Genomic DNA, 23,368 nt, shown 5'->3' on the forward strand with positions numbered 1-23,368 from the left:
ATTGTTCTGTGCTGTACTGCCTGACTGAAAAGCCATGACTTAAAACCTGCAAGCTCCACGAAGCGGAGGCAAGTGGTGTTTGCGGGTAATTACTGGGAGCCTCTGATTGGCAGCAGCGCTAGCATTCTCCAGGTTATGACGGAGAACACCCAAAGCCCGACGGCAGCAAGAACTCGGCAGCAGGTAAGGCATGGCAGACCCCAGGCAACAGATTGATACAAACCAGGAGAAGGAATCCGCTGCATGCCCCCCAAGTAAAGAGCTGTGAAACTCGGGCCTGGTAGAACGGCTTGCGAAGGGTCTACTGGGTTTAACAGAAAAAAATCACCTTGCGAAAGTCTGTCCACCATAAATGACCGATTGGCAGCATTGAATTATGAAATGCCAACTACAGAAAAGAGTATTCCAAATGTAGAGCTTCTAGCTCCCTCACCAATGCCATCAAGAAAAAAGCATGGAAAGTCAAGGCTCGAATCAAGAGAAACCCCACAATGAAAAAGAAAAGAATTTCTGACTCTTCATCAAAATCATACCCTGCAAACCCCCAAAGGACTGGAAACGAGGACGTGCAGTGTGGTGTGACAGAGGAGACGGAGACGAATAGAAATGTCACCCCGTCAGGATTTGAAGGAGATAAATTCGTATGGGGAGATGGATCATCTAGCAGCAGCAGCAGCAGGCTTTGTACGGTCTGACCGAAAAAGCTACCACCAAAGGTTCGAACACCAAAAGTTCGAAACTTTGGTGGTAGCATTGCAGGTAAGTTAAAAAAAAAAAAAAGATTGAGGGGGCTGCAGGGGTGTCCCCCGCAACACCCCGCTCACTATACTTTACAGTATAGTGAACGGGGGTTGCGGGGTCCCCGTAGTCTGTGTGTGTTTGCATGAGAAAGGTGCAAACTTTTGGTAGTTTGCACTTTTCTCATGCGACCATTCCAGCCGCGGCAAAATCAGCCACGGCCGGATCACTTAGAATCGCAGCAGCTGCAGGTTTCTATCCTCCGTGAGGAGTATACTGGAGCACCCCTGCGATAACAGGACGTCAGAACAGGGGAGGAACTCAGAGAGAAGAGGTGACCCACATTCAGCACATGGTGATGGTAGCGTTGTCCATCTCACTGCAAGACCAGGGCACTCTAATAGTAATGGCCCATGCAAAAATGACAGGAATGGAAAGCTTTGTTAATAAGGTCGAAGAGAGACTGAACAAAGAAGCGGACACCTCAATCAAATGGCAAAGCCAGCTATATGACATGGCAAGAAGAGAGCCAACGGACAAAGCCCTACTAATGGAAGCAGTAGTGGAAGATTGCAAATGGATGTGGAGCCAATGGAAAAGGCGCATTAAGGGAGAGGGGAGAACTAAGGGATTGGGCGGGTGATCGGAACAGAGTTGTTCAGAGAAAAAAGGAAACAGAGACACTACGAGCCTGATAAATCCCCCGGGGGATGGCCAGAGACAAAGACAGACTGAAGATCCTGAAAGGAGCAGTGAAACTCGAGCGAGAAATGGAACAAAGGCCCAAATTCAGAAATTCTAACGGTACTTGAATCAAGCCTGAATCAGAAAGGGGAGGAGGTGTTGGCTGAAAGGCCTGGTTACTGAAGTAAATACCTTCTCGATATTCCAACAATCACAAGCCCTGGGAGGTCCAGAGGGTAACCCCCAAATTGTGCACAAATAGATAAACAAGGGGGGGAGGAACCAAAAATATAAAAACTCAGAGGAAAAGAAAGTCAAATGGATCAAGAGCTTTCTTAAGGACATAAGAAACCCCCCCACCATTAGATATGATACAACAATTGAAGCATCCCAGAAGAGAATTGGCGATGTCCCAGAAAGAATCTCCACAAAATTCCATGGTTTCGGCAAATACCCTCTTGAGACCTCTAATGGAGATGCAGGAGATTGACTCCTCGTCAGAGACTTGTTTAAGTGATCTGATAGAAACAATGGAAAGGGAAGAAGAGGACGAAAAATTGAATAATGTAAGCTGCTCTGATTGGGCAGAAATAGAGCAACAGGTGGAGGGAATAACTGGCCCGATTTTGGGGCAGACTATATCACATACAGAGAAAGGAACATTCAGCCTGCTAGCAAAGAAAGATCCTGCCTTTAAAACATTGGAAGAAAAAAAGATTAGCCCTTGGAGAGGTGCTACAGGAAGATCTCCGAAGAATATCATTGTGAACAACCAAAGCATGCATAGAGAAACTGCCAAAAAAGAGGAAGTGAACTTCAAACGAAACATTAAGATAGAATATGCCTGTAGAGAATAACATTTTTTTTTAAAAAAAATTGTATTGTATGTAGCCACATTTTGGCTTTTACAAGAAAGAAGATCATCGTTCTGCGAATTCAATGAATGAATTAATTAAAATCTTCTTACTCCTTCAGGTGGTGTTTGGTTTTTCCATTAATGCAATTTTCTGTAAGGCTTTGTTTAAAATCTTGGTCTCTGCGATTGACCATCTCGTTTTTACTCCAGAGATGAGGCGAGCCCACCACGTTTCTTCTTAGCACAGATCACAGGAGGAAAGCAAAGGGCGAAGAAAAGCTGTCCTTACTTCTGTAATTGCTGGGCATGATAGCATCAGATGTCTGATGGATTCAAGTTGGTGGTTCTCTGGGCACAATCTACATTAGTTAGAATTAGCCTGCTATCTTCTCTCTTAGATTTCACGCGTAGGGAGAAGATTGAGCCGTGCTCTCATATAGGTACCTCAACTTTTTGTCAGGAAATGTAATGATGTACTCCAACAAGTCTTTGTTTTCTTGTGGTCGGAGGGAGATGGAACATGGACTTGCTGGTTGCTGTTTTTCTTGGGTGGATGTCCAGTCGAGATCTCCCATTTTCTGTTTTACTCTCTCAGTGGATTTGATATCAAAATTTCCTCCGTACATGCTACCGACTCAAGTAGAGAATTTTTCTTTTCCACCCAGGTGTTTAGCATGCGACAGGTTCCTTTTAGTGATTTCATCGGTGATCAGTCTGTACACTTTTGGACTCTCTGGCATTAGGATGTTCCTGCACAATTGCATACTGGTGTGTTCTACCATAGCAGCTAAAGACAGCAGACCCAATTCCTGACGAATTACTGAAATGGGAGTGGACTTCGGCAGATTAAGCACGGAATGCCAAAGGAAACCTTTTAATTTAGGACATAGCGTTGAAGGAATGGCTGGGCTTGCATCCATCCCGTAGGTGATGGTCGGAATCACTTTAGATTTATATTATTGGAGAGTGGGGATCAATGAGAACCTGCCGTATTTTCTATCGATTGCTCGAGTTTGAGCCGTTAGATTACAGACTTTGCTCCAGAGGGCTGTTTGCATTCCGGCATCAACTATTGAGCAGTCTATTGTTACACCAAGATATTTGAAAAGAGGCACTTGTTCCACTTTGGTCCCGTCCACGAACCAGCTGTGTTTCGAGCTTCTCTTTGGTGCTTTCTCCAAAATCAGAATTTTAGTCTTGCCTTTGTTCATTTCTAGGTTGTTTTGCTCAATGTAGTGGGCTAAGTTGTTCAGTTGGACTTCAAAGACAACTCAAGTTTGGTCCAATAAAATAAGGTAATCAGCATAGAGTAGCCTGGAAACTGCTGAAATCCCGATTTTTGGGGGAAAGGCCCAGACCGTTGAAGCTGTTCCTTGGTAATCACCTAGGAAAGCGATAAACTGGGCGGGAGCAAGCGGGCAACCCTGCTTTACTCCTCAGTACAATGGAATTTCCGCTTTGTGTCTGAGTGTAGGGCGACAAGGGGACCCAGGATGGATGCAGGGCACTTCCACTCCAAGAGTTTATTCCACAGCTTCTCTCAATCTACCCGATTGAAAGCCTGAGTGAGGTTGATGAAGGCTAAGAAGACTTTCAGGGCACCATACCTGATCTTGCTCTTGATAATGTTCAGAAGCATTATGTTGACAGAGGTGTTAACATTTTTTAGGAACCCTGTTTAGAGAGGATCCATGCAGGGAGAACACTTAGCTCAAGCTTGAAATCTTTCAGGAAGCAGGGAGGCACAAAGCTTTCCAATGCTATCCAGGAGGGCTATCGGGCAATAGTTGGTCAGATCTTCTCTGGTGCCCTTCTTGAAAATAGGTAGTCCAAGATGCTGGGATTGATTTTGCGTCTTTACATCGGGTAAATATCTGACTGATAAACTTAACCCACTCCTCCGGATGGTGGTTCAAGTCTGTTTGTCAGGCCATCTGGACCAGGTGCTCTAGATGATTTCAGCTTCTTGATGGTTCTTAAGATATCGTCTTTATCGGTCAGGTCTTCCCATCCGATAGTATTGCTTTTGATCAGAGTTTGGATGGAATCAGCTGGGGGTTTGAAGAGCACCTAAAAATAGATTGCCTATTTGGATTCACTTAGAGTTAGTGAGCGCCTCATTTATCTGGGAGGCAGATGATTGAACAAGAGACCAGAATTCTCTAGTTTTCTTACTGCTCAAAGTTTTGAGCCTAACTTCAGAGTCCTGTTGATAGAGGATAAACCCCTGAGCCATGATTTGTAGATTCTGGTCTCTGCTGCTAGGGCTGCTCTTGTTACCCACGTGTTTTGTTTCGTTACGGCTCTTTGAAGCTTTCTTAAGTAACGTATTTTATCCACTAGCACTTTGCTGTAGCCGTGTTTTGCTGGAGGGGCGGCTTTGGATCTTGAGTTATTAGCAACTCTGTACTTAAGCAAAAGAGGTTGGTAGTTGAGGATGACTGGCGGCCCTCCTTGATCTGGCAGGGATACTTGCTGACTGTACTTTCTAGATATAACAATTAAGTCCAAAGCCGAGAGTCTTAGTTGAGTTTGTTGCTGGTTCGGCTCAACGTTCAGTATCCAGGATGGATTCTGGGAGCAGCAAGCACTCCAGGTCACCGATAGTAAGTTATGATCGCTGGCTGCCGTTCTTTGAACTGTAAAGTTCGAAATTAGGGGTAGCATGGCGTGAGAAAGAAACATATAGTCCAAAGTTGCAAAGGAAGTATCTCTTTTCCAAGTATGGGTTAGCGGCCCATTGTCCAAGATTGTGGCAGCATTGTACAAGTTTCACGAGTTCATCAGTTCTAGCCATGCTACACCACATTCTTCGAATCTTTTGTCGATTGGTTCAGTGGACGTTGTATAGGTTGGATACTTGGTGTTTTAGTCCCCGCAAATGATTATGTTCGGTGTTTGGTAATCGACGAGGAGCTTGTTGATCACTTCTGCAACTGAAGTACAGAAGCTATCATTAGTGGTTCTCTGAGGGTTCCAGTAGAGCGTCATGATCGCTAATTGAGTCCTTTCCGGCTTCAAGTTCGGAGCTTTACAGTACTCCCAAGTAAGAACAATCAGATGGCCATAAGATTCCGATATTTTCTTTTTGATGTTGATGCCGTAATCGGCACGGGCAGCCAGAAGAAGCCCCGATGAGGGATGACCAAGCAGTCCTTTGGTGGCAGGGGAGATGATCACTGTGTAGCTGTCGAGCTATGTGTAGCCATGTCTCTTGTAGTCAAAGGACGTCAAAGTCTGCAAGGTTTGTGCCACCTGGTTGAGTGAGGTGGAGGTGGCGGTGGCCTCTGGTGTTCCAAGATCCCATTATCACAGAGGAGTGGCTGGCCTGAACGGTGGTATTCAATGTTTTCGTCTGTGGTTGCTATTTCCTGGTTTTCGAGTCCAGGACTTTTGGCAGCCACGCCCAGAGGCCTTTACGCTCGTTCATGGAGTTCTCTTTAGTCATTAGATCCGAACCCTGAGAGGCTGTGTCATGTACACTGGGCCTAGGGGCCATGGACCGCAGTGAGCTTGGAGTCACTTTGGCATCGGAGATGCGGTCCGGCTCGCACCCTATTCTAGTTAAGGGGCCAGTACGTTGGTGCCTCGGACTAGATCTCCTTGCACAGATGTCGGAGTGGTAGCGATGAGCCCGGACGTAAAAATTGTAAGAACAGCCCGACGACTGCTCCGTGGATGGACGGGAGAACCTGCCCCCTCTCAGGTTTTTATACAGTTCGTCCGTTCTAGAAGTGTAGCAGGGGTTTCTGTGCTCAGTCTTCCTTGTAGTCGAGAGAATAGATTTGCTTTGTTCAGAAGGTTCGATTTCAATAAGCCTGAAACCCTTTTTTAGAAGATCGTTGTACACTTCTGGTGAGAGGGTCTGGACCTCACTTGCCCGAATGTGCAAGTAAGCCTTGACCATCCGTTCTCTATGGTAGGGTTTGATCAAGGTGATATCGTCCGTTTTAAGGTTTTCAATTGGCTTAGTCGAAAGAAGGTACAGAACTGTTCTTCTATTCAGTACAAAGTCCTCTTTTGCAGTCAAAGTCTGTTCTAATTTAAAGATTTTTGTAGTTACGGAGGACCTGTGGTTGTTTTTCATCTCTTGGTGGGCTTTGGATCTATCGCGGTCCTCATGTATCCAGGAGATATTATGGCTGCAATCATCGTCTTGCTCGTATGTCGCAGATCTCGGGTCCTTTTTTGGCCCTTTCGTATCTAGGGTTGGTGTCTGGATAACCTGACTGGACGAGGTTTTGTGCTTCCCTGTTGGCAACCTGTGGTTGTAGTCATATTTAGATCTTTTCCAGTTGTTCGGTTTATAGCTATGAGCTGTTGGGGACACCTCCAGGCCGATTGTAGCTCTTACCATCGGGGAAAACCTGGGCAAGACGTGAGGGTCTTGGTCCGTGTGTGTTGATAGATATATAAGCACTTGGTCGGCCAGAAAGTCCGTGACAGTGAATGGAGACTTTGCCAAATCCACCACTACTCCTTTGGAGTTTGTTTTTTGCACTATGGCCAGGATGTTTACACACAACTTGTCAATGTCCGATCTGACAAAGGTCACCTGGTAAAACCAGCCGCCCTCAGCGGGACCAGCTAAAGGACCTCGTAATGCGGCGGTAAGGAGTTAACGGCACCGGCACCTTTACCAGCGTCGTTAACCCCTTACCGCCAACCTTGTAATGACCCCCTATTTGTTTCTCTGGGATGGGGATTTACTCACAGTCCATGCTTGAGTTTCGGGATTTTGGAACATTAAGGGTTCTGGTCACCAAAGATTCTGGTCACCGGATAGCGGACTCTGCTGGCAAAAGACAGCTGGGCAAAGATTTGGTCACCGGATGACAAGGACAGCTGGATGGCAGGGTTACAGCGGGCATGCAGTTAGTGAGCAGCAAGCCGGTCTGCTCACAGGATACTTCCCAAAAAGGGTACCACAGCGTTTCACTTTGGGTATTGGGATTTTAGTGGGTTTTTCTGAATCTAGGCCTTGCAGTGGGATCTGGAATCAGCTATGCTTTGGCCTTGCAGTGGGATCTGGAGTCTGGCAGGATGAATGTAGAAGATCAGGAACGCAGGCACAGGAAATTCAGGAAAGAGTTTGTCTAGAGTTGTCAACCACCCTTTATATAGAGCATGGTGACATCCCAGAATTATTGGTGGGCAGAATTGAGCCCAAGACTCGGATAGGTCAGCTTAAGTTAATCGCCTCCTCGAGGAAGAGTCTCAGTTTGAGGTTGCATTTTATGAGGTGAAAAGCCTTCCCACAGTCCTTGTAGTCAAAAATCCATCATAACATAATTTACACATTTGTACAGTTGTGGCACTTTAACAAATCACATGGGCAGATTACATATTTTATGTAGAGCATAGCAGTCCAATCCTCACGGTTGTAGGATCTTGTTTCGCCCATCTACCAGTTTTTCACACTTTTCAGTGAGAATTATATTACTTAAAATTCTATAACTTTACACATGTGTCTAGATTATTATTAGACATATCAGTATTAAATTTTACAGTGGCATCCTGTACACTTTCCTCAGAATATCCACTTCTTTCTATTTTCTGTTCCCAACATGGCAGTGAAGTCTACGACGTCTTAAATTAAAGCCCATAAAATCACATTTAAACAGTTAACTTTTTACATTATTGTTAAGTCCTGTTGCACAGATAAGTCTTACAAGTTTTATTAATAACATAGGGCCTCATTACGAGGCTGCCTCCAAACCGGGCTCCATTACCGGGTTCCTGCAATGAGGAATAACTGGGTCATTCTGACATAGGAGGACCCGGTAATTCCTCCTTGCAGGAACCATTCCCCATTCCCATTGAGCCCCCATAGGGCTCAATGGGATTGGGGATGGATGTAACAACGGGCACATTACAAGTGTCCCGTTGTTACCTCCCTCTTCTCCTCGCGTGACCCGGAAAAGACGTCTGGTTTTACCAGACGTCTGATCCGGGTCCCGCAAAGGGAGCCTCGTAATCGGCTCTGACGGAATGAAGGGGGGCGGTCCCGTATGGGCCCCCTTCATTCCGTCAGCGCCAGGGTCGTAATGAGGGCCATAGTCTTTGGAAGCAAATGTTCAGTATTGTTCGCCATATATGGGCATAGCTTCCAAGGCTGCTCTTGAGTTGGCTCTGAAACTCCCAGCAGAAGTCACAGGGAGGTGTGATTTTCCTTTTTCACATCTTCGTGTCCCAAATTTCCATTGTAAGAAGCCCCAGCCCAGACTGAAGTCTGCCAAGGTAGCACTTAGCACTTGTGTGTCCGGCAATCTACTGTGAGGGGCCTTCTGTTGCTAGCATCCACCAAGCAGAAACCTGTTTTGGGCTGATTTCCCCCCATGTAGCCACTGCTTTATGATTCCTTATCTTACTTATTTTTGTCTGAATCAGAAGAAAGCCTGCTTAATAAAACCTCCTGTGTATATATATATTTCACAGAACACAATCCCCTTTCACATTGCTCGGCAAGGATAAGTTTTCAACATTTGTACTTTTAAAACTGGCATTTTCTTCTTTGGTTTGCAAAAGCCCATTTTGACAAGTGGCGAAAGCCGGCATTTTCCTTTCAAATTCGGTTTTATCTGACTTCCCAATATTGTTTTGCAGCCATAGTTAGTTTCTTGTAGGCAGCAATTTGTTTGAACACAGATGCACTGAAATTAACATAGGCCCAGAGGGCTGGAGTTTCTTTGAATTATTGATCTTTGACACTTTGTAACTCAAAAAGTAAAGCGTTTCCCATGCGGCTGAAAATGAAGTTTCTTTTATTTTCCCAGGTTTGGCTTGAAAGAGCCTTTCATTCAGGGATCATGCTTTCTTCTGCTGAAGCACAATGGGGTATGGATGGGCATGCCCAAGCTTAATTAATAAATATCCTTCTCTCTCCCTCTCCCTCTCCCTTTCCCTCTCTCCCCCTCTCAACTCTAGCCCTAACATACAACACAATTTCTCAACCCCTAGCCCTAACATACAACACAATTGGTACCACTCTCTCAATCCCAACATCTTATCTTCACTCTCAACACGACAAAACTCTCCTCTAAATCCTTCTCCACCTGCTGAACACTCCTCTCTGGTGCTTTTTGTAGTCCCCTTCCTGTCTATAAAGTTCTCTGAGCAGCCATTGGATACTCAGATATTTCCATGAGCCACTCTCTTTCTGACCTATTTCCAACTCCTCGCATCTCTTCCCCTTCTGGGCTGGAATTTTGCCTGGTATTCTTCATAAGGCCTTTAGTCGCACCACCTTTTCATCCTCTATGGCCCGCCTGTTCTGCGGCCGCTGGCATTGTTTGTACTCTTGTTCCCTCCTGTACTTGTTAAGTCATTGTCCAAAAAGGGCTTGCATAGTATTTCCTTTTCTTCCCTAGCAGTGTGTAGTCCCTTGCTGGATCCATTTCAACCACTTCTGCTCCACTGCTCCCCTGTAGATTGTCTGGGATTGTGGGGTAGGTGTTGGGGTGTCCCATTCGGCTCCTGGATGAGGGAGGATAGTTAATTTGTTCCAGAGCAACAATTCCATTCCTCATGTTCTGAGCAGATCTTGTCTGTTGGTTTTGGGTGCATTGTGGTACTTGTAGTTTTTATCTGTACTGGGCTGCTTTCAAGGTACCATTATGCATTCTAGGAAAATTGGAAGTCCTGTGCATGCTGGTAGCTGTAGGCTCTCACATTGAGATACTATGCTGTTCTGTTCGCCATGACGCCCGGGAGTCGCATGAAAAATTACAGACCTGGCCAGGGCAGAGACTAATAGGCATCAGGACAGGGTAAGAGGTACAATATACAAGTGTGTACACATTACGGGTGAGGGGGGTTGGGGATGCAGGTCCCTTTTAACTTGCACATACAATTTCTAAGATAGATCCGACGTTGACCTGGTCCTACCCACGCTTGGTAGGGGGTCGTCATATCCATGATCATGTTTTTCCTCTCTCCCTCGATTTTGTATGCAGTTTGGGTGCTGAGGGTAGGCGGTGCTAGACATTGAGTTATTTTGATGAAAATACCATGCTAAGCATCAAAAGCTGTAGAAGATCTCTAGTACATGCAAGATACTCGCACCAATGGTAAGTTGATGCGCTGAAAGACGACTTCAGCTTGGCAATTTAAGTTGAAGTAGAATTGGGCATTGAAAGATGACCGGCTCCTTAAGAGAGATAATGTGACTAACCTTTCTAAGCATTTATCATTGATCCAAACCTTTCTATATGGGTCCATAGGATGCCAAGAAGGGCATATTTAAAACAGCAGATTTGTCCTCTTGTCGACGTAAACGTCCTGAGGCTGAGTGTGTCCGCGTGCATGTGGACTATCCAGGAAAAACACATTGGTGCAATCAGGTTCTTCAGTGAGTTGAAATGGTCTCTTCTACCTCATTCCTGAAAACGGTTTTAAAGAATCCTTTGTGATGATTTGTGAACATTTTCTATATTTCCTCGCCCTCTTCATTTTAATATTTCCGCATGAGTCCTCCCTTTTACCGCTGCCTCTATCCCTAACCATCTTACGCTGTTCTTGCTTATTCTTTCCATCATCTGTATGGCAACTGTCATGACCTTTTTCTTCCTCAGGCTACCCTTTGAAGTCATTGTGGTGTGTGTTTAGGAAATGTACGCCAACTAATTTGTCATAATTACTGTTTCTGATGCTTGTGAATCTGCTTAGAATCACATTCTGTGCATATAGCCCGACATCTAGTAGAAATCGGGGAGTATTGCATCTTTCTTTCAAAGATCGAAAGGGGACGTGGACATGGGCGTGACTGTAACACTACCCCCAATGTGACGTGTAGTGTACCCAAAATCTCTAACATGTCGAGGTCCATCAGATTGTTTTTTCCCGCCAACCTAGTTGGTTGCCTATGCAGACTTTGCAAGAGTTTTTTTTATATTGCTAACTTTGTCCCAACGACCTACTGTCATCTAGTCTCCTGACTAATCTTCTCGACTGCTGCCTCGTGGGGTTCCTGCCACCGAAGAAATCTACAACTGCTTGACAACTGTCGACTAGCTGGCTTCGGCCCTCTGGCCAGGCTCTTACAGTAGGGAGAGTGGGGTCTTGGATTTATTCATCTCTAAGAATGTGTTTCCTTTACCCCTTTCTTTCTCTTCTTTGTCTGGCTGCCGCTACGGTCATCTATGGAGAAGACACCCTTTACATTTTGCCCGTCGTGAATCAGCAGGTTTCCTTGGATGGACACCCATCGCCGTTGCAATCGGTGTCTTGCTCGAGACCACGACGAGCAATCATGTGAGGCCTGTAAACTCTTTCGGATAAAAACGTTGAACGACAGACAGACTAAACGGTGGATGGCCTACGCTATGCAGGCAGCAAGCCTTTTCCCCAGTTGGCACCATGGATTCGGATGACGAGGAATCTCTCTGGAGCCATGGCTCCGAATTGGAAGACATCGACCTCTCAGTGGAGCCTGCAGGCTCCCAAATGCCTGTCCCCGGCCTGACAGACAGGCCACCGGCTCTGTTATGGGGAGATTACACCCCGGCGACAAGGGCACTTACGCACCACGGGTACAAAAACACACAACCCCTAAGGCCTCTTTGATGGAATCATCGAAGAAGCGCACAGTGCCAACAGGGCTGACAAAGGTTTTGCCTGCACCTACCTAACCTCAAAGTTCAGCACCCTCCACGCAACCACTTTCACGGGATGAGACTGGGCATCCTTCTGGAATGGGGGATCACCCTAAAAAACATAGTCGTCGACACACCGTCCAAGGGCGCACAAGCACCTAAAGCTTCAGTGGAGTCACCGATCACGACTGTGCTTTCAGGTGCGTCGAGACCTTCGATACAATCGCTGAAAAATTTGCGAAAGCCAGGCGGCTATTATTTCAGCGGCCACAGAGCACAAAGGCACCCCCTCTCGTCAAGAGGAGTATTCTGAAGCCCCCAGGCTCTCTCTAAGGCCTTATTGGGATAATATCCCCCTCCTGAGCAAACCTTTCCATTTCCAGACCCTTCTGCTTCTTCCCTATGGACTAGGGAGAGGTTTGAACAATACATGGACAAAATGGCCCAGTTTATTGACTTTTCTGACAGGTACAATACACCAAAAAGACCCAGCAAAGAGGACTCCTGCCCCATTGTCTTGATATGGGCAAAATCTTCCTCGGGGCCAGCCCTTTGAGAGCAAAAAATACCCAATTCAGCCCAAAATACAGGTTCTATTGTGCCGAGCAGTGAACTCATGCTAGTGACAAATGACACCTGCAATAAGTTTTAGTATTTATTCTAAACAGTGAATTTCATTTACATTTTGAGATTCAAGTTAGAGAAGATTACAAAGCACAAAACGTAGAGAAATGCAAAATATAGAGAAACATAAAACTTAGAAAAACATAGAGAAACATAGAGAAACACAGTCTTACGCCCCTTCAATCAGCACTGGGAGACCCTGGCCCTCATAAGCTAGCTGTAACAAGCCCCGCTCAGAGGACAGCGCTGCTGGGTGCCGTCAGAGCTCCAAATTCCGGGCACTTGATCTTGCTCGAACCAAGTCCACAGGTCGATCTCCCACCTGAGTCATGTGAGCATGCATATTTTATAATCTCGTGCTGTCCGTCCATGACGCACAGTTCCAGAACTTTCCCTGTGCAAAATATAGGCTGGCTCATGGAAAAACCCAGCTCTGTGAATTTCCGCTGTGCTCCTTTTTCTGTGCCCCTCCCTGGAGCCCATCTGCGCGAAAGCTCAGGAATGTCTTATCAGTGCCTTCCCAGAGAAAGGGAGATTAGTTTACAGGGCTACCGTTAGAGAGGCAGAATATTCTAAGGGAAGCCGAGATGTATTAACCCTATTAGAGCAAGCTCTAAAAGGCATGCACTCATAGTTTAGTGTTCATAGCGCTTAAGACTGGCTATCTAAGCGCTATATAGGTGCCATAATGTTCCAAACACTCCAAAAATGTCTATTAGCTACAGAGCTGGGGCCCTCTCCCTGCCTGTCTATCAACAATGCATAATGTGACCTATCACTCATACTAGGCCTGCATATTCCTTGTAGCTCACTACTGCATAATGGAAGTGCTACAACAGACTACTGTCAGCATTTTGGCACATACTTTGAATACACTATTGGCTTTCAGCGGCTAATGCTGTCATCTAAAGCCCTGATTGGCAAAGTTGCAATTTTGTGTATCAATACACCCATTCCTTACAAACTGCAGAAATTTGCCATCTCTGCACAGGGACACCAGGAAGATATCTTGGATGTCTCAGAGGATGCAACACAGGAGGGTACTTATGAGGACCTTAATCCTTTTGCACAAGACACGGCTGATGAAGACCCAGACTGGGTTCAGGATCAGTCAGAGGATCAGGGCCCTTGGCTATCACCAACTCATACCCCTGACCCGGACGTCATCTGTCTATATCCCCCTTCTCCTACACAGGGGGATTCATCACCGGTTGACGACCAGTTGTTGTTTAATGCTATTTTAAAAAGAGCAGCCAATCATTTCCAAATTGCAACTACCACTTGGAAGAGGGCAGGGGTTCCACTGTCTTCATCGGAAGTCCCTCTAGACAAAGACTGTAAAAAGCATTATGCCCTGGGTAAAGGGGTCACAGCCTCTGCGGCCCACTCCACAAGGATTGCCAATAATACCATTCTCCTGGCCAGTTACAGTGATGCCCAGTGGGGCCTAGTTCAGGATGGCCTTCAAGATGTTCCAGAGCCCACCGGATCACCCCTACTGGCGGTCGTGACTGAGGGCAGAAAAGTCACCCATAACATATTGAAGAACACTCTGGACTCTGCTGAAATTACTGGATGCACCCTAGCCCAGGGGACCTTGCTTAAAAGACACACCTGGTTAAAGAACTCGAGCTTTAAACCCGAAACTCAGGCCTCTTTGATCAACAAGCCAGTGGAGGACTCCAACCTTTTTGGGAAGGCTGTTGATGACGCACTGGAGACGGCAAATAAAAAACACGAAACACTAAAGTCGCTTAGTCAGATCACAGCTAAATCCTTCCACCAGCATGGGGGCTCTAACTCACGCCAGTCCTTTCGTGGCCAATCCTTTTCCCCGCTCTTCTCAAGGACAATACGGCTCAGGGAGTACCCTCTGGTCCTCAGGCCAAGGCTCATCTGGTAGCCACCAATACCAACAAAGAGGCCCTTGTGGGGGCAACGGTAAAGGCAGGAACTCTACTCCTAGAGGCTCCCGCCTTCCACCTCAGTGACTCGCCGGTTCGGGTCCCCTCCCACGCTTCCCCGGTCAGGGGGGCCGCTTGTCATTAATCTATGCCTGGTAGGGGATCACATCAGACCAGTGGATGCTAAAGACTGTTGCCCACGGCTACTGCATCGAGTTCCTCCGGCCACCTCGATACCACCCACCAAGAAGCAGACGCCTGTCGCCAGAACACCTGGGCATCCTGCTGGAAGAGGTTCAGGTCCTGCAGTAAAAGGGTGCCATAGAAGTCGTCCCCAATCTGCAGGCAAACAAGGGTATTTATTGAGCGTAATACCTTGTACCCAAAAAAGATCTCACCATATACCCTGTTTTAGACCTGCGCCCCGGCAAACAAGTATGTCAAACCTCAAAAATTCAGGATGACAACACTGCATGAGGTAATCCCACTGCTGCAGCAGGGGGATGACATGGTCACATTGGACATGAAAGATGCATACTTTCATATTTCAATGTTGCCAGCGCACAGAAAGTACCTCTGGTTCATGATGGAGGACACCCACTATCAGTTCAAGGTTCTCCCCTTCGGCATTGCCTCAGCACCACGGGTATTCAAAAAGGTACTGGTGGTAGTAGCTGCTCACCTGCGCAGTCAATCCATCCCAGTCTATCCTTACATGCCAAACAAATACCCAGAAGACGGTAGATCTCCTCTTCAACCTAGTTTTCTCTATCGACGAGAAGAAATCCAGTCTAAACCCCAATCAAGTCAAACAGTTTTTGGGGGCTCTAATTCGGACCAAAGACAGCCTTGTCTTCCACTCCAACGAGAAGGTTAAAAACGTGCTGTTCCAGATCCCTCACTATGAGCCAATCACCAGGTGATGGTATGCAAAGCCATGCGACTGTTGGAGATGATGGCTTCCTGCGTCTACCTAGTTCCGGATGTTCGTCTGCGCATGCACCCCATGCAAGAGTGGCTCTCAAGCCAATGGTGTCAGGCCAGTGGGACAATCTAGTGGTTGTCTCAGCAGCCCTCATTCAGTCTCTGCTGTGGTGGTCAAGGGAAACCTTCTGCAGGGGAAAACCTTCACCACCCCCGCAGTAGAAGCCACTCTTACCACAGACACATCTCTGACTGGGTAGGGAGCTCACCTGCTTCAACAGACGTGCACAGCATGTGGTCCTCAGCGGTAGCATCTAATACATCAACCTGTTGGAACTGCTGGCAGTGTTCAAGGCCCTGAAGGCCTTCCAGACACACCTCTAGGGGAAGACAGTTCTAGTTCACACAGACAGTACTACAGCCATTTATTACTTAAACAAACAAGGGGGCACTCACTCTCTTGGGTTGTCCAAACTGTCCCACAACATATGGAAGTGGGCTCTCAAACAGAAAATGTTCCTCCTTTCACATGTTCCAGGAGAACGCCATCTTCTGGCGGACATAATCAGCAGAGACTTCCCTCTACCCGTAGAGCACGGGTGGCGGCTACAGGAGGACATTGTACTCAACGTCTTTGCAGAATGAGGCTTCCCAGAGATCGATTTATTTGCCACACTGGAGAATGCCCAATGCCCAGATTACGCCTCCAGGTACCCTCAGAACCGCTCCAAGAGGAACGATCTTTGGATAACATAGTCTGGGAAAGTTGTCTAAGCCCACCCCCCCCTGCAACTTCTACTCCCCCCGCCCTCCCCAAATTCCCCTGCTCAAGAGAATAGTGCACAAGATGCACCAAGAGCCAGTCAGGATGATTCTGGTGGCCCCTATGTGGGCCGTCAGCCTTGGTTCTTCTCATGCAATGTCGGTCTCCCCTCCCAGGAAGCTGCCGGCCCGTACAATATGCTGTCTCAAGACCAGCGGGAAACACCACATCCATGCCCTCAAACTCTCAACTTTGCAGCCAGGCTCCTGAGGTCATAGAGCTCGGGCAACTCCAGCTCCCTCAAAGATGCATGGACATACTCAGAGAAGCTTGGAAACCTAACGCCAGGCATTGTTACTCCAGCAAATGGAAGTGTTTTGTCATCTGGTGTAATGGCAAGGGCATCAATCTTATTGAATGCTCACCTAAAGATATTGTCCTGTACCTAATCCACCTGTTGGATTCAGGACTGGTTTTCAATTCTCTAAAGGTCCACTTAGCCGCACTTTTGGTGTACACTACATCCCAGAGCAAGGTTTTATGGTGGAAAATTCCTGTAATTAAAGCCTTTATGGAAGGGGTAAAGAGACTTCATCCCCCTATTTCCAACCCAGCTCCCGGGTGTGACCTGAATGTTGTTCTTACCAGACTAATGGGGCCTCCCTTTTAACCAATGCACAAGGCTAGCCTTGAAGCACTCACCTACAAGACCACCTTTCTGGTGGTGATCACCTCTATTAGGAGAGTTAGTGAACTGCCGACCCTCTCAGTTCAGGACCCATTTGTCACGATTCACAAAGATAAGGTAGTTTTGCGCACACTCCTTTGCTTTGTGCCTACATTTATCTCCAAGTTCCATGTAAACTAGTCTATAGAACTACCCACCTTTTTCCAGAAGCCTACTAACGTGGCAGAAAGAAACCTCCAAATGCTGATGTAAGGAGAACGGATATTTACTATCTGGAAAAACAAAGCCACTTAGAAAAACAAATCAGTTCTTTGTTTCTGTGGCAGCTGGTAGAGAAGGGGACCCTGTCTCTAAACCAGCTATCTCCAAGTGGATCGTAAACTCTATCACACTGTGTTACACTCTTGCCAAGAGAGATTTACCCTTCATGCCTAGAGCACACTCTCGGGGCACAGGGGCTACCATAGCATTCATTGCAAATGTTCCTCTTCCATTTGCAAATCAGCAACATGGAGTTCTGTACACAGCTTTACACAACACTACTACGTAGATACACACTCTAGGTCTGATTCCCATGTGGGACAAGCAGTGCTAAGATATCTCTTCACTACTGTTCCTTCACACATCCCACCACTATCTCTGGGTACTGCTAACTAGTCTATGCAGCAGATTCACAAGCATCAGAAGACATGCACTACTCGCCATAATAGCATTTCTGATGATTGTGTCTGCTTAGATTCACATGCGCCCACCCTTCCTCCCCTCATGAAGTAGAAGGAACACAGACCTCTTACACCTTTCTCTCTTCTGTACTCTCTCACGCTGACTATAAGGCTCCCTCTCGGCAGAAAAACCACAACCAGAGGGACTTCGACACGTGAGGGACTTTGGGTACACTACATGTCGTTAGGGATAGTGTTAGTCATGCCCATGTCGATGTCCCCTTTTGTTCTTCGAAAGAAAGATGCAATACTCTGCGATTTCTGCTCGGTGTCGGACTATATGCACAGCATGTGAATCTAAGCAGATACATTCAGAAATGCTATTATGGTGAGTAATGAATGTCATATGGATTTGACAAGGCAGGCAAACCTGGAAAGACTGATTTTCTCTGGTCAAATCCAGGACGACTCTTCTCGTACACTAAGAAGGACATCTACTCTGTATCCTGAACATTTTCCGAATGTCTTGTTTCGGTAGACCACTAACGAAAAATTAGGAACCATGCTGATACACATGGGGATAATGTGTATGGTTGTTTCTGATCAAATACTTTCCGTTCCACTTTTCCTCGCTTAAATCTTTGTCTTCTTTCTGTATTATTATTGTTTACCTTCCTCTCTTAACGCATCTCTCAATCCAATAAACACTAAATATGTAATTTCCTAATGACCATGCTTTGAAAGACTGAAACAAAAACAAATGTACATTATGACAGTACGTTAGGAGGATATTCTGACTGTCCTGACCAATCTTAGGGAAAGGACAAAAAAAGACATTCGCCATTGTCACAGTTTGGGATTGTGTTATAGAGATGGGCCAAGAGCTGGCCTTTTAACTGCTTCTTTAGAATAAAACTAGGAGCTCGGCAGACGCTTAGTTATTTATTTATCAACCAGTTGACGTCTTGTGAATTTTGGAGAATACACTCAATCAATCATGTTTCCAGTGAACCTTCTAGTGTGGTATGGGTTCTATAAAGGAGTCAATTGGAACTCCTTGTTTACGTACAAGTAAATACTGTTCTTCAGAGTTTAGTCTCACTCAGAAGATCAAGAACCAGAGTGCACAGCCCCAAATTCTGTGAGAAGTGTCCATTTGCGATTGCATGAATTTATGCTACTGTATGACGTCCTCTCACATCTTTCTCTTGTGACAACTCTTCTTATACTGTGAATTTGTTTTACAGGATCTAGCTATCCTTGTTTAAATCGTACATATTCTTCTAATCAGTGACCTACCTTTATATATCTTATAAAGATTTTCTGTCTGCTTTGGTTCACAGGTCCTCTTATTACCACCACTGTGTGCTCACTGCGAGCTAAAGAAAAAGAGCAGATGTTCCTCTTGGATGACCAGTACTCTGAGACCAAACACAGGATTGACTATTCTCCAAGTGAGTAAGACATGTTTCCGCTGAAATCGTCACTAGGCATACATGTTTGGTGGTATCTCTGTGGTAAATCCACTGAGGTACTACCAAATGGATTTACTGTTACCACCACTTGGTCTGGTGGAATCACTGCTGGACTACAAGTTGTGGTAGGTGGTGTTGGCCCCTATTTATTAGAGGCCTCAAGGAGGATTTTGGCGGAATTACCATCTGAGGTAATTCCACCAATTTGTCATTTTTGTTAACTGTGAAGCGGAGGAATTACTTCCCAGCCTTTTTCTCCAAACCCGTAATTCTGTGGTGTGGTAATGCGGAGGTAATTCAATAGTAATTCATTTACCACTGCATCACCATTTTTGGCCACACCAGCGAACTCCTAATGAATGAGGCCCATTGTCTCTCTGCACCTACTACACACGATCATATACACAAGCAAGAGGGCTAGCAGCTGCTCATGTGGCAATCAAAGTCAGAATCTGATAGTATGCCGAATAGAGTGATATATCTGGGCTCTCAAAGTAGATCTTAAGAAAAATCTCCCTGATTTCTGGTCATAGTAGTGGGATTGTAACTTTTAGGATTCAGTGACCACCTGGGATAATCGCCAACAAGAAGTCTAAAAGTGCAAGACTGAACTATAAAATCAGTACATAGATTTGGAGTTCTATACAGATGGCACTCTGGCAACCTTTAAGACCAGAGGAATTGAGTCAGCTGGCTGTACCAAGGCTGACATGGTGGCAGCCATTAAGAAGCTGACCTCTCTGTCTAGACCTTTTAATGCCTTAGCCTTGTTAACGGCCTACACAGCGAGACTCGTCTCACTTAGTAGACAGTTCCTCTTCCCTAGTAACTGCCTCACCCTCGCTCATGCACTAATCCTACCCAAACGTGACTAGTACAACATTCTGTTGATGGACACCTCCTCTGCAAATCTAAGCAAATTACAACTACTGCAGAATAATTCTCTCCGCTCTGCTCTTGGCCTTAAGTGCTCTGATCACATATCAGCTACTAGACGTGCGGTACACTGGCTCCCTATTAAAGCTCGGGTTGAGTTTAAAACCCTATCTCTCACTGTGTTCGCAGTGTGGCCCCACAATAGCTCAACAATTGCTCCAAAATGGCTCATGGTCGTGCCCTCAGATCCAGCTCCAGCATTTCGCTGCATGCTCCCCGCTTCAAATAGAAAAAAGCAGGTGGGGGGAGCTTCTGTGTTACAGTACTTGCCCTCTGGAACTTCCTTCCTCCAGCTTTCAGAAAAGAGAAATCTTTCTCTACTTTTAAAAAACTTGTCAAGACCTGGTTTTTTGACAGAACCGAGTAATTTTTCCTTCTGCCCCTGATCCATGGCTACTAGCTCTACTCACCGTTCTTTCTTTTGCCTATGTATTGACTGTTTCAAAGTATTTTGTCCTCCCACGTATTCCTCATCTTTGATATTCAAGTCTGCTTGCAGCTTGCTTGGGAATTTCTTTTTTATAGGGTTGAGCGTTGTGCAGCGTCGAGTCTTGGTCCTCGAGGTTCTCCGTATGATATGGCATTTATAACGCGCCTATTCACAAGTGATTCAAGGCGCGACTGTTACGCTCACCTGGTATCCACAGGGACGCCACCCAGCCGGGTCGCTCGCTGGTATGCTTCTCAGCTTTGTCCTGATGTGGTCTGCGGGGAAGGTTCTGCCTGAAAATACAGGAGGACTGTGTTCAAGACTGACTGACTGGGGTAAGTATCCTCCCTCCACCCCGTATGAATTCAGTCACTCTGGTGCCCTCTCCTCAACTTGTGGTAGAATTAGGCGTGCACTCCGTCCTGCCTTCTTTGCAGGGGCGCGTTGTCTTTCATGGGCGAGTGCGGTCCAGTTACTTCACTGACGCCGGCCCGTTTGATATTGTTCAGGTAGGTCTTATTGCTGTTCTTTAGTTGTGTTGCTATCCTGCATGCCTTTCTTTCTTTAAAATGTCTCTTTTTTTCCACCTTAGGTATGCAGAGCTTCAGCGCGGCGAACTGCCTTGGTTGAGCCCCGCTGGTAAATGATGGCGCATTAAGAGCGCTATGATGCGGTAAGTAAGCGCTATGCGCAGCGCTCCGATGTCTTGCCTTTGCTAACCTGTGTTTTCCTTCCTTGTAGGTCACTGTGTTCTGCAGCGCAAGTGGAATGTCCGGAGTGGTGCCAGCCGAGGGGCGACCAGCCAGGTAAGCCTGTTGAGCAGTTCGGAATTTGTAAATGTCTCTACTGCTTTCTTTAATGTTGCCTCTATCTTCCTCTTTCAGGTCGTTCTGTCCGGGAGGCGTGCAGATTCGAGGAAGCTGTTCTCAGTAGCTGCGAGTGTTTAAAGATGAAGACTGCAGGTAAGATGATGCTGCTGCTAATGATGTTCCTTTTGTCTCCTTGCAGGTTCTGCTTCTCCGAGGTTCGAGGGAATAGCTGGACACGGTGAGCGTCACGGTGCAAGCTGCAAAGTGACGCGAAGCGCGTTGTCTTGCTCGGGTGTGGTTTAAATAGCCCCAACAAAATAGTCCAGGTAAAGTAGTCCCTAGGCTCCCACACCCAAAACACTAGACTGCATAGCTTGGTTCTTAGGAACCAAGCTATGTGGATGCCTCCATGTTGGCTGACAATACAATAAAGTAGTTCCCAAACACATTGTTGTTCATGGTGTATGAGCCTGGCGCCATAGGCGCCAGGACTGGCCCCGTGAGTGCTTTTGAAGAGGATGCCAGGCTCTAGAGGCCTGAGTCCTGACTCTAACTGGCCAATGGGTTTGCCAGAGAGGGTTTTGGGCGAGGGTCGTGACAGCAACGAGGCAAGGGAGGGGAAACGGAGGGAAGACAGACAGCTATCCTACTAGACCTGGTGACATTGAGATCGCGCAAGTGCAGGGGAAAGGGGGAAAGTGCAGGGGGAAAGGGGAGGGATCAGTGCAGTACATAGGATAATCAGTAAAATAAATAGAGATAATAAATAAAAGTGCGGCAACTGGTGGCAAGTGCAAGGGTAAGTGCAGACATCGGTTGTCAAGTGCTAGTAAGGATTGTAGGGATACAGAAACAGTCCAAGAGTGCAGGGGTTCCAAGGGGGCAGTGCAGGTGTTCAACTGGCGGGGTGGGGACCTGGGCCCGAGATCAGAGGGTAGCCAGGTAACCAGTGCAGTTTCAGATTCAGCAGGGGAGAGGAGGAGAGAAAGCGGTAGCAAAGAGGAAGGTCTGAGGCGCTTCCGGAACCAGAGATGGTTCTCCTCAACTTTCAGAGAGGCAGGGAGGCTGGTCCAGAGGGAGGCCCCAGCAGAGGAAAGAGATTTACCACCAACTCGCTACTTGGAGAAGTGACCAACCCCGAGGGAGTTGGAGGCAGATGAGCGAAGAGCTCAAGAAGGAAGATATTTAGGAAGAGAGACTTGAAGGTATTAGAGGTTGCAGGCCCCAGTCCCCAGAAGGCCTTGTGGACAATGCAGAGGGTTTTGAACTTAATCCTCGCAGCCACTGGGAGCCAGTGCAGAGATTTCAGTCCTGGAGAGATACGATCCCTGGGCTTGAGGTCAAGGACAAGTCTCCCAGTCCTGTTCTGAATAAGTTGCAGAGGGCAGAAAGTAGAGGCAGGCAGATTTTGAAAGAGGCTGTTGCAGTAGTCTAGCCTAGAGAGAACCAGAGCTCGGGAGACATTGAGCTTCTGGGGGAAGGAGAGGAAAGGAAGAATACCTCTGAGGAGGTGCAGCTGGTAGTGTGACTTCTTAGAGGCGTCAGAGATTTGAGGAGAGAAGGAACGTGTGGAGCTGGAGGTGACCCTGAGGCTTTTAGCTTCACAGGTGGGAGCAGGAAGAGGGCCAAGAGAGGCCGGCCAGAGAGTGATAGGAAAAGAAGGGAGCAGGTGTGCCGATAAGGAGAATATCTGTCTTACTGGCATTAAGGCAGAGATCATTGGTGGCATACCACTCCTGGATGGCGGACCGACAGTCAGAAATGAGAGAAGAAGAAGAGGTGACAGAAGTGGGTCTGAAAATGAGTTGAGTATCATCCGCATAGCACTGAAAGATGAAGCAGAGAGCGGCAATGTGGTGTGCAAGAAGTGCCAGGTATTGGTTGAACAGCCAGGGAGAGAGGTTAAACCTCTGGGGAACACTACTGGTAGAGATAAAGATGGAGAAGAGGAAGGACCCAAGTTGGGCTTGGGAGGGTCGGTCGGAGAGGAAGGAGGTCAGCCAAGCCAGGGCCTGATCTGTGATACCCAGGTTATCAAGGAGACGGTTGAGCAGGATGGCATGGTTGACTGTGCCAAAGGCAGAAGAGAGATTGAGTAAGATGAGGACATAGGGGAGATTAGAATCAAGGTTAGAGTGCTGGTCTTCGTGGATGTTCAGCAGAGCAGTTTCCGTGCTTCTGGCTGCTCTGAAGCCAGACTGATGGTCATGGAGACAACCAGCAGATTCAGTGTGAAGATTAAGCTGAGAGATGGCCAGCTTTTCCAGGTGTTTGCCCAGGAA

General features: G+C 46.8%; 1 protein-coding gene across 2 annotated transcripts in view; it reads left to right on the forward strand.

Annotated features, from left to right (window-relative positions):
• The window catches only part of LOC138491096 (zinc finger protein 33A-like), a 512,100-nt gene that overhangs the window by 34,033 nt on the left and 454,699 nt on the right, over positions 1 to 23,368 (forward strand). For both annotated transcript variants that reach the window (XM_069617411.1, XM_069617410.1), the window contains exon 3: positions 18,780 to 18,890. In XM_069617411.1, coding sequence (XP_069473512.1) covers positions 18,780 to 18,890 — 111 coding nt within the window. The remainder of the gene's footprint in view (positions 1 to 18,779; positions 18,891 to 23,368) is intronic.

The sequence above is a fragment of the Ambystoma mexicanum genome, chromosome 10 (assembly GCF_040938575.1).
Source record: "Ambystoma mexicanum isolate Mex_15411 chromosome 10, UKY_AmexF1_1, whole genome shotgun sequence".
In the NCBI taxonomy this organism is placed as follows: domain Eukaryota; kingdom Metazoa; phylum Chordata; class Amphibia; order Caudata; family Ambystomatidae; genus Ambystoma; species Ambystoma mexicanum.